At 43.1% G+C, this 11,934-nt stretch overlaps 1 protein-coding gene across 3 annotated transcripts in view; it reads right to left on the bottom strand.

Annotated features, from left to right (window-relative positions):
* LOC107702238 (feline leukemia virus subgroup C receptor-related protein 2-like) overlaps positions 1-11,934 on the bottom strand; it is a 40,351-nt gene that overhangs the window by 9,127 nt on the left and 19,290 nt on the right. For 2 of the 3 annotated variants that reach the window (XM_016504486.1, XM_016504485.1), the window contains exon 6: positions 5,654-5,764. The exons of the other annotated variant lie outside the window; for it this stretch is intronic. In XM_016504486.1, the coding sequence (XP_016359972.1) occupies positions 5,654-5,764 (111 nt within the window). The remainder of the gene's footprint in view (positions 1-5,653; positions 5,765-11,934) is intronic. 3 annotated transcript variants of the gene reach the window in all.

Here is an 11,934-nt window from a genome sequence, read left to right as displayed (position 1 = left end):
AGTCGGCAAGGTAATTGAGAATGCGGATTCCCACCTGTCTCAGAGGGGAGAGAGCAGCGTCCATGCACTTCGTAAAAGTGCGGGGGGCCAGTATGCGTCTAGCGAAAAGAACCAGTCTCCTGAGTGTATTCGCGCAAGGATCTGTTTCAGCATAGTCATCCTGAACGACCTTTTCATGAGGGCGTGATTCAGGTGTCTGAGATCGAGGATGGGCCAGAGGCCACCATCCTTTTTGGGGACGAGGAAGTAGCGGCTGTGGAAGCCTGACTCGCTCTGAGCTGGGGGAACAGTTTCTACAGCTCCTATCGCCAGCAAATTCATCACCTCTGAGCGCAGGACGTGTGCGTCTTTGCTCTAAGCTGAGGTGTGAACCACACAGCTGAATCGCGGTGTATTCAAGCGAATTGCAGTGAATAACCTTGTTTTATTATCTCCAACACCCAGACTGGCATCGGAAATTTGCTTTCCCTGAAAATGCTTTCAAAAAATGCTTCGCTAGACTTAATGCACTCATAGCAGAGCAGTCAGCCCCCGTGTGCGCAGCCTCAGCGTGGGCGTGGCCCAGACGCGTTCAATTTGAAACTGTCAGTGATAATAATCATTAGTGACAGCAATCTCTTTTAATCCACCTAAAAAGATCAAAGCACTCGTTAGAAGAGGAGTTTTGATGATCTTTATGTGTAAACACTCTGGCAGATCAAAAATGCTTCGCGCATTCTCTCAAATCCGCTCGTAGCGGATGAGGGGAGGGGCGGGGCCGTCTTCATTGAAGAAGGTGAGCCGCGAGCAAAGCAGAGCGAAACATTAACTCTAGTTGTAAGAGCGGTCTGTCTCAGCAGCGCAGACTCAGCATGGGCGTGACCCAGGCGAGAGGCGCGTTCAAATACAAAGCTGTCAGCGATATTGAATCATTGGTGACAGCATTCTGCTGCAAACCGCCCAGGAGGATTGAGCCGCTCGACAATGAGGGGCACCGATCCCCACGTGTAAACACACTGTCAGATCAAAGAGCTGCGTGGAGAGTGATGCATGCGGGGGCTTTGCCGGTATTAAATCACTCAAGCCTAATCGTTCATACCCGTGAGCAGGGGCTCAGCGACGCACACACAAATGTGAAGCTGCCAGCGTTTTGCTTTGATCTGCCTAGGAGGATTAAGCTGCTTGTGAAACGAGGAGCGCTGATTTTCACGTGTAACACACACTGGCAGATTAAGCACGCCTGATGTGTCGGCATGAAATTGCTCTGCCTGATCGCTCAACCCACGAGTTCGCCGTTGCTTCCTCCGAGGTAACTGGGAGGAGAGAAACATGAGAGCTGGGAGGCGGGCTGTCTTCCGCAAACGAACAGGGGTGGTTGCTTAGTTCCCAGGCTTCGCCGTTTCTCTCTCCGAGGCTTGCCGAGAGAGGAAAAAACGGGAGAGCGGGGCTGCCTTTAGTGAAAGGCGGTCCGCGAGTGGAGAAGAGCGAGACTCATGCTCTGAGTGAGCATTCTGTCTCAGTAAGCGCACAGCTCACTGCCCTTCTGCGGCGGATCCGAGTGCAACGGGTAGAGAGAGCACGCAGGCACAGTTCCGGCATGCGATCGGTTAACCCGGTTGCTTATTCCCTGACTCCGCTGTTTCCCTCTCCGAGGCTCGCTGAGAGAGGAGAAACGGGAGAGCGGGGCTGCCTTCAGTGAAGGCGGTTTGCAAGTGGAGAAGGGCGAAACTCATGCTTTCAACGAGAGCATTCCGTCTCAGTGAGTGAGCAGTCTCTGTGTGGGGGCTGCCCAGACAGGTGACGCACTCACTGCCCTTCTGCATCGTGCAAGATTCCCTGCACGAGCCACACTCGCAGCGCGACATTTGTAACAACATCGCTAGAATTTGCTCTTTTAGGGCTTACCTTTTAGAAATAAGCTCTTTCAGAATCGCCAGATGGTGATTGCATCATATAATAATTGCTGTTAATAGTGTTCATCGTCTGTTTGTGTTACGAATCCGGTTCATGGGCTTCCGTCCAATTGCCAGCAGAGGTCGCTCTTCCATTTTAGTGACTCTCTCACTATACAGACTTTCACATGTCACCCCGGACTACATTTCCCAGTAGTCATTTCACTAATCACACGTTCACCTGAAACCAATCACACACACTATATAACACTCACTCAGATCCTTTTGGCGGGCTTCGTCGCCATAGGCTCGTGCAGCTCCGCTGCCGTGCCATTGGTTCGTTTTTAAAGCCCTGCACGAACCAATGGCCGTGCAGTTTCACTGCGTGAATGAAATAGGCTTCAGTTGAGGAGAAAAAAGGCTTTTTCCCATATGCGTCTAGCAAGATGCAGTACGAGTGTAGTATCGAAAGGGAAACAGCAGTTTTCCATCTTAGAAACATTGCCAAGTTACGAAACATGTTACCTGTTTCTGATACATTGTAATGCACTGCTAGGTGCTTGTCCTGTATCTTCAATAAACAAGCTACAGGTAGTCCAAAATGCAGCGGCTAGAGTCCTTACCAGGTCAAGAAAATATGATCACATTACCCCAATTTTACAGTCTCTGCACTTGCTACCTATTAAGTTGAGTCAAGTCAAGTCACAGCTGATCTGCCAGAGCCTCGTCACATCACAGCTGATCTGCCAGAGCCTCGTCACGTCACAGCTGATCTGCCAGAGCCTCGTCACGTCACAGCTGATCTGCCAGAGCCTCGTCACGTCACAGCTGATCTGCCAGAGCCTCGTCACGTCTCAGCTGATCTTCTAGAGTCTTGCCATGTCTCAGCTGTTCGTCCAGAGTCACGTCACATCACAGCTGATCATCCAGAGTCACGTCACATCACAGCTGTTCATCCAGAGTCACGTCACATCACAACTGATCATCCAGAATCATGTCACATCACAGCTGATCTTCCAGAGTCCCATCACATTTTCAAACGGCCGAGTATTGTTTTAGCGTTTATGCTGTTTAGCGTAGCTACTGCTGATCCTCCAGAGTCTCATCACATCCTGTCTGTTGCACCCAGATCTTCGAGGTCAGTTCAGTATCCCTGTCTGGCATCTAGCATGGAGGATCCACCGCTGGTGTCAGCACATGCAGCTGGTATCCCTAAACCAGCGCTCTCAAACCTCCCTGTTCCTGAACTGATTCCCCTGTCTGCAACACTTCCCGTATGTGGGGTTGCTCTATGGTGTATCTGGGCCATGTACACCACCGCCGATTTGCTAGAGGCGGCGGCACCGGCTACAATGCTGTAACGTGGCGGCTTATGCTGCGGAACCTTCCGAGGTAACGGTGCCCGCTGCTGTGCTCCCAGAGGCCATGGTGTCCGCTGCAGTCTCTTTAGAGGTGGCGGCGCAGGCTGCAGAACCTCCTGAGACGGCGGCACTTGCCTCAGTTCCTTGCGCGGTGGTGGCGCCCAGTGATAATCTCCGTGAACTGTCTGTTCCGGTCGAGGAGTCCATTAATGAACTCTCTGCCTGTCCTGTAACGGCTATGGAGGCCGTCAGTGAACTCTCTGCCTCCGCCCTGTTGCCTTGTTACAGAATACTCGGCCACACAAGGATCCAGCAGCTGTTCAAGTGGACACTGGCCAGGAATGGACACTACAAGAATATTATTAGCCCTTAAACAGGGCCCGCGATCGTTGGAGAACTATGTTCGAGAGTTTTTAGCCATCGCTCACTATTCAGAGTTACCAGACATTATTTTGATAAGAGTTTTTCTGTGATGGCATTAATCAACCTCTTCAGTCTAAGCTAAGACGCGAGGGTCCGCGTTTGTCACTCAGCCAATTTTTGGCTTATGCTTTGTTGACTGTTGGCTCTCTATTTACTGTGGGTGTCACGGAGGAACGCGACCCTGCACTCACTCGTGTAATGGCGAGCGCACTAGAGCACGCTCACAAAATGGTGGCGACAGCGGAGCCCGGCTATGGAGGCCATCTGTGAACTCACTTCCTGTCCTGTAATGGCTATGGAGGCCGTTAGTGAATCCCCTGCCTGTCCTGTCATGGCTAGGGAGGCCGCTTATGAACTTTTCTCCTGTCCCGATTCAGCCGAGGAGGCTACCTATGAACCCTCAGTCCTGTCTGTTACAACCAAGGATTCTGGCTGCGAACTTCATGACTGTCCTGTTGCAAATAAACTTGCTATATGCCCGGGTAACCACGTCATGGCCATGGGGGCCGTGAATGAACCTTTCGTTTACCACTGATAAGCTACCACTAAATATTGTAGAAACTTAATTTGCTGTAAAGTTGCTTTGCAACGATTTGTATCATGAAAAGCGCTATACAAATAAACTTGAATTGAATTGAATTGACTATTTATCTTGGATTTCGTCACAGGACAGCGCTGTTCCTCTACGTGCTCCCGGACTCAATATACTGCACTGGTGAGGCCGAACCGAAAACACACACGTTTATTGTGTCTTAACTCATTCAAACAAGCTTTTTAAAGAGGTAAAAGGACAGTTTTATTTGTGTAGCCTGCCTTATTTAGGCCGAGTGTTACAATAATACTCAGTACTTATTTGTATAATTACAGCGTAACAATGTCACTTTAAGCTTAAAAAAACATCTCAGGAACATTTGGCAACCACACAGTCTCATAATGCTTTTACTTTTTTATCATTTCAACGACTAACAAACTATTTTTGTCAAATGCATTTTTCCATGAAAAGTGCACTTGTGCTATATTTATTTTAAACTAATGACACTGGTTTTGATCTTTTGTTGTCTAGACTGCAAAAAACAAATCTTAGTATTTTTGTCTTATATTGTTATTGTAATGTTGTGTTTGGGTTTTGTTTCATGTTCATGTTTTCCATGTCTTTTATTTTGTACTTGTTTCACCCTGTTAGTGTCATGCTTCCCTTGCCCTCATGTATCTCTGCCTTGTGTATGTGTCATGTTCTGATTGGTAGTCTTAGTCATGTGTCTTGTTCCCCATTGGTTTGTTCATGTCATGTGACCCTCCTTGTCTGCTATAAGTAGCCATCATGTTCCCATTGTGTCTGGTCGTGTATTGATGTTGTAACCCGCTGTCGGTGAGTCAAGTCTGTTCATGCCTCGTCAAGTCTGTTCATGCCTAGTCAAGTCAAGTCAAGTCTGTGTATATAGTCTTCGTCTGTTTGGATTATGTTTGGATGTTTGGATCACCTGTAAATAAACTGCACTTGGGTTCTCACTTACGCTCGCCTTCAGTGGACTGGATTCGTTACAGTTATATTTAGTTTTGCATTTTACAGTACAACTAACAGTACAACAAGAATCTAAACATTCTTAAATAAAGACATTTACTTGAGAAGCTAAATTTTAAGTTTTGTTTTCTGAAAAACAAGTTAAAATTTAGTGAGTTTGTTTAAAACAAGAAAAAAATATCTAAAAGTAGTTTAAAAAAAATAAATGTTTTCCTTTTTGAATTTTTTCTGATCGTGAGATTTGTTTTTGCATAAACTCACTAAATAATGGTACATTTTCCAGAAAACAAGACTATATGTAATTTTGCTTCTCAGGTAAATGTATCTTGATTTAAAAATGTTTAGATATTTGTAGTGGAAAACAAGACAAACACTAAGTAAGGAAATCTTTTTTTTTTTTTTTTTTCAGTGTGCCTTAAATGTCACAACACTTCTGTGTCCACTGCAGGTTTTTTGTCACTGTCTGCAGCTCTTACCCGAGCGCTCCTGATGTGAGGAACACAACCCACAGATGACCCAAGTTCAGAGTGAAAGCATAGATCACCATCCCCACAAACGACAGCAGATACACTGAGAGCGTCGTCTGCCTGGCAAGACAAATATTAACAAGTTAAACTGCCAAAATATGGCATTCACTCGAATAGTAATAGTATAATTCACAGAACATGTTCACTGGATTGTTTAATCTTTAAACATCTTCATACATTCAATGGGACAAGGTACAGAAGTGCAGAAATAAAAGCATGTGTCAAGTAATCATTAATCAATCATTTATGTTTGGGTAGGCCTACATCTTCTGCTTTTTCCATGTGGCATTTTCTCAAAAAATGTATGTTTCTGATTGCACTCAAAAGGTGTCAGCACTATCAGTATGTCAAAATATATGCACATACAATCTGTTATGTTTTGTTTGCTGTTCCTATGTGTAGTCCCAATGTCCTTTTTCCCTTGGTTTCTATAGTTAATCATCAGTTGATTGATTATGTTCACCTGTGTCTTATTAAGCTCCTTGTTTTCCTGTGTATTTACATGCCCTCAGTTTCCTTAGTTCCTTGTCTGGTATTGTCTTTGCATGTTGTGGGTAAAGCTGTTAAGTTTGTTGTTTCTCACCATTTGTGGGTTCTCTTTCTTTGTTGTATTTTAACTAAGTGTTAAGTTTTAACTAGATCCTCATCTACTTATCTTTGCCTGATTGCACCATGACAGAATACTAGACCAAGAAATACAATGGACCTAGCATCTATCTGTCTCCTCTGTCTCACACAGGATGACAGTTTGTTGACTTTACCTGAGCAAAAGTCCGTCATCAAAATAATTTTGTATAATTATTTCTCAGAACTATCTAACACGATAATGTTACTAAATGAAGTTCCAAACATAGGTTCAGGAGGAGCCTAATCTTTCAGTCCTGTCAATTACCGGTGCGAGCGTATATAAGCAGAAGTCGCTGCTACATCCCAGCGACAATTCTTCCTGCATCCCTCCGCCTCCCCTTCTCCTCCTCCATTTCTTTTCTTTCTCTTTTCTTTTTCTTCCTCCACAGTGTACATCCATAGAGGGGGGTTCTTACTTAGAGCTTGAGCCTCTGGTTCAAGGCTCCATCGAGTACAACAAGCTAAGTTCATTTACCATTATCAAGCAGGACTGATTGGGCAGATGATCTCATGAAACTTCAGGCATCTGAGCGCAAGATAACATGACAGTGTTTATTGCGTTTCGTATGCGTGCTTGTTACATGTTCTCAGTTTGTTTGGACTTTTAAATTGTACTTCCAGTGTCCTGTTTGGGTAGTTCCTTTGTAGCCCTTTTGTTTCATTGGTCCCCTTGATTGTATTACCAGGTGTGTCTAGTTTCCTTGTTATCTTCCGTGTGTGTGTGTATAGCCCAGTGTTTCAGTCAGCCTTTGTCAGACATTGTCTTTGGTTGTTGGTAAGCTGTTGCTGGGAGGGACCCACCGGTTAGGTTGGTACGAGTGGCCAGCATCCCCACAGCCTCAGCGCTCTCAAGCACCGTGTTTCCAGCACATCTGAGTCAGGTGGTCTCAGAGGTCCTTCCACCATCTGCAGCGCTCCCAGAAAAAGGCCACTGCCTTTCTGAGTGTTTGGTCTGTACACAAGTTTGCACCGTCTGCTCCAGATCCTCCCGAGGTGGCGGTGTCTGATCCTGATCCTCCAGAGGCAGCGCCAATCACTCCAGGTCCTACACAACTCCCTGCATGTTCTGTTATGAACACCGAGGTCGCCTAGAACTCCCTGCCTGTCTTGTCACAGCCATGAAGGCCAACACTGGACCAGTTGCCTGTCCTGTCACAGCCAAGGAGGGTGTTCTCAAACTCTGGGGATCTTCAGCCCCGTCTGCTCCGCTGTGGTGGTCTCCAGCTCTGCTGAGACGGTCTTTTGTCCTGTCAGCTCCGCCCTGGCCTCCTGCTCTGCTGGCTCCCTACTTTGGCATAGCTTCTTGTTCTGCTGGCTTGGCTTCAGTCTCCAGGCCCTCCTCCACCCTCCCCCAGTCCGCCTCAGCTCCACCTCTCTCCTGGACTCTTGGTTTTGTTGTTGGGGATCTGCTTCTTAAGTTGGGGGCTCTGTTAAAAGTTATCCATTTGTTTGGACTTCTTTGGTTCTCCATTTGTTTGGACTAATGACAATTTAAAACACCAATTTCCTATTTCAGTATGTGATCCTCAAGGGAAATGTATTGACTTTGAGCTGATGCTTGCAACAAACAGCTCCTTTTTCAACATGGGTGAGGTGGAGAACAACATTGACCACCATGCACCCACCACATACCCAGAGCCTGAGCCCATGCTCGCCACGGACCTTCTGCCAGTAGAGATATTCATCATTGAGCTAGAGCCAGAAGCCATGTTCGTCCTGGAGCCTGAGCCTGTTACCATGTCTATTCTGGAGCTAGAGGCAGCCACCATGTCCGTTCCAGAAGGAGCACTAATCCAGTTCAACATCCTGAAGTCCCACCTGTGTCCCCAGCCTCAAAGCTCTTCCTCTGTCAGGCCCGTCTGGCTAGTGTAAGATCCTGGTCCCTTCCAGAATCCTTCCTCCCCCACTGGTCTCGTCCAGCTTCCAAGGTCTGTCATTTCTGCCAGTCCAGTTTCCAAGATGCAGCATCCCGGCCATGGAAGCCTCCCTAAGTTAGTTCATTCCCACCATGGAGGTCATCCAAAGCCCCGTTGTCCTTGCTGGTTGATTGATTATGTTCATCTGTGTCTTGTAGGGATGTAAGTGTAACGATTACCGGTTTGACGATGAATCCTGATAAAATTCCCCACGGTTAGTATTACCGTTTCAAATTTTAATTATCATTATAACCATATTCGATTACCGCGATTTGAACAATTGAGGATAAATAAATGCTCTCCGCGGAAAAGCTGGGAGGTTTTAAGAGTGCTAAGGGAATTATACAAATGAATATATGAATGAATTAATTATATGAATGTACGTCTGAAGATTCTGACTGTCTTCAGAAAAGATTCGATGGCATTTTGTTTTCCACTTCGCTCCATGTAATACCTAATAAAGTGGTGTTTTAATCACAATGCTGCTTAGTCCATGGAGATTAAGGGAAACAGCTGTAATTCTGCTGTTCCATAAGTGCCACCTGCTGTCAGAGAGTGGATTTACAGAGACTTACATTCACATTCAATCTGTGTGCAGTTTCTGTCTGGCCAAAAAAACAGACCGAATTTGCATGCCCTGCTGTAAATTTTGATCGGTTGATGAAAAACAAGCTTATGTGGATTCTACACATTTAAACAATTCAGATAAGTTATCTAGAATTATTTATGGAGCAGATAAAATACATATAATCATTTATTAATCAATTATCATTTTGACTTAACCCTTTTCTTTATTTAAAGGCTGAAATGTGAGGTTTACCTTTTTATGACATTTTTTCAAAGCTTTATTGGAACATTTCGTACATGTTATTAGATAAACTGTTGTCAGTCATGTTGTCATTTAAAATCCAGACATCATTGGTAATGTTATTGTTTTAGTGATTATGCAAACAAAAAGTCATTTTATTTGTTGATTGTTGATTTTAAATATAAAACTTTAAGTGATTTATGTGCTTTCTGAACATTTCCATCACGTTTTAACAATACCGTGATAATACTGATAACCATGATAATTTTGGTCACTATAATCGTGATAGGAAATTTTCATACCGTTACATCCCTCTTGTTAAGTTTCTTATTTTTCTGTGTATTTACATGCCCTCAGTTTCCTTAGTTCCTTTGCCGTTATTGTCTTTGCATGTCATGTGTAAAGCTGTTGTGTTTGTTTCTTGCCATTTTTGGATTCCCTTTTATTTTGTTAATAAACTTTTAAACTACAACTAGATCTGCATCTCATCATCCTTGTCTGTCCCCTGTAACACAATTGAGGTGAAATCCGAGAGAGAGAAAAAATAATATCAAGGCAAGATGAAGAGTGGTTTTGATATTGCCTGATTTTAGAAATGAATTTAATTTAATTTAATTTGAGTGTTTAGAAGACGTAGGGACACAGTCACAGATGTAAAACCTTACAGTAAAAAAAGGTATATTTTCAAAATGAACCTGTTATTCCTGTCAGAATATGGTAGCTATGTTACTTTTAAAATACACACATATATTATTTAGTTAAATATGGATTTTCATCTAAATTGAATATAGGTATTGAGTTATTGAGAACAGCCTCATTCTGCAGGAGTGCGTGATGACGTAATGTAAATTTTGATCAAATAAAGAGAAAATCAAATTAAATGGTAGATTTGTGTTGAGAACATTGTAGTGATCATCTGTGATTAATATTTAAGTGGAAATGTTAAGTTATGGGACGCAATTTGTCTCATGTCTGAAGAATCCGACAGACCGCTGTGGCACACATCCATACATATTTCTAGGAAAAGCATGTATTTCTTAATCATAACCAGCGTCAGTGGAAAAACAAAATTCCTGTACATGTAAGTAGGTCTTTTGTGTCTTTAGCTCCCTCTAAATAAACAATGTATTATGAAGCTGTTCAGTACAACCACGCGTAAGAAAACGCCCCACTTCACCGCTGCTGTTGGGATCTGCCGGGGGGCGATTCTGACTCAAACGACTCTGAGCCGATTACAAACACCAGGATGATGTGTGCTCATTGAACAGGCAATTATCAAACCAGCGCTTCACAAGAGATAAGAGAGACCACTACAGTGAAGAGCCTTCGTGATGGATACGGAAAGAATGCATTCACAGACAAACATATGAGTAACTGTGTTACATAACCTATCACCATCTATTAATATCAGGAGGTGGATGATAACTCTGGAAACAGAGAACACATTTGCTAATCAATATTCTGCAAACAGGAAAGTTTCTCCATGAGGCAAATGCTGCTCGTGTCTCAAAGGATATTCAAATTGCCTTCACTTGTACAGTTTTAGTGCCGTATAATCTGACAGCGTAAAACGTGTTGTTTAAATGGGTTATTCATGCTTCCCTTAATTAAACTCGTGCTTTCATTGATAGAAACAGTTTACATTTTAAAAACAAACCAACTCTTCAATTCAGTTTGCCAAGCAACAAGACAAACACAGCACTGATTTCTATAGTGCACTGATTGATGTAATGTTGAGTTGAAAAGACCTTCATAAATCTTCTACCAAGCATTGTGGCTGAGGGAAACCCATAATCCCTTGCTCCTGAATACATTAAATATCTATAGGACTGTGTAAATAGCTGTCATTTAGAATTAATAGAGGTTTTAGCTCCATTTAATCTTGTTTATGTTGTTTAGTTAGTTAAATATATGTGTTTTGTTCATGCAATGATGGTAATTAGAGGTCTTGGGCCCTTTTCATTTTAAAGGTACATTTTCTTCCTACTCTGAAAAAAAAAATGACATCACTGAACAAACCTATTATTTACATCAAGTTTATATATATATATATATATATATAGTTACCAAATATGCTATGTGTAATGCTGACTTCACTGTTTGAAGCTATTTAACACAAATAAACAGCAGTATGTAAATGATAATTTTGACTTAAAATGTTTGAAGTTAAAGTTAAGTTACATGCTTAAAGTTCAAACTAATTGCTAATTTTTTAAGTTATTTTTTTTTTAAGTTTAGTCAACTCAGTATGCGTATGCAGTAAGGGTCTTGGCATGAATCTGAGCCTGACTTCAGTTTAGTGGGTATAATACAAACTGATGCAAGTTTCTCTTGAAGTCTTCAGTATTATGCAACCCAGACTCATTGAAAAAAACGTGACTGTGGCACATTTCTGCAAGATGATATTACATTGCTTCTTGCACGCTTCGCAACATTTCAAAGTGAAATGTCCAGTGAGTGATGCCAAAAGGTTACTTCCCTATTATATATTAAACTAAAATACCAACTAAACCTAATAGTGTCAGCAAATCAGCTATGCCATTTTAGCTTGTTTCTACAAGTCTATAAGCTTTTTTTGATCACAACTCATGTTTCACGGGACTCGAGTACCTGAGTACAATCACATTTACATTTAGTCATCAAATCACAAGTGCAATACTGTACCAGGTGCGCTACCCAGCAAGTTTACTGTAACGCCCCTGTGGACTGTTTATTGTGGTTTCTTCCCCTTTTGTTGGTTTAGCCCGTGCTAATTATTAGTTAATCAGCTCATTGTGCTCACCTGTCTGCCCCTCGTTATCTGTCCTATATTAGTTCCTGTCTCTGGTATTCTGGTTTGTCGGTTATTGTGAATGTTACCCCGAGTGTGTGTGTGTGTG

This window comes from Sinocyclocheilus anshuiensis, unplaced genomic scaffold (assembly GCF_001515605.1).
Source record: "Sinocyclocheilus anshuiensis isolate Anshui unplaced genomic scaffold, SAMN03320099.WGS_v1.1 scaffold598, whole genome shotgun sequence".
NCBI classification, from domain to species: Eukaryota; Metazoa; Chordata; class Actinopteri; order Cypriniformes; family Cyprinidae; genus Sinocyclocheilus; species Sinocyclocheilus anshuiensis.
This window is presented reverse-complemented; position numbering and strand designations above follow the sequence as displayed.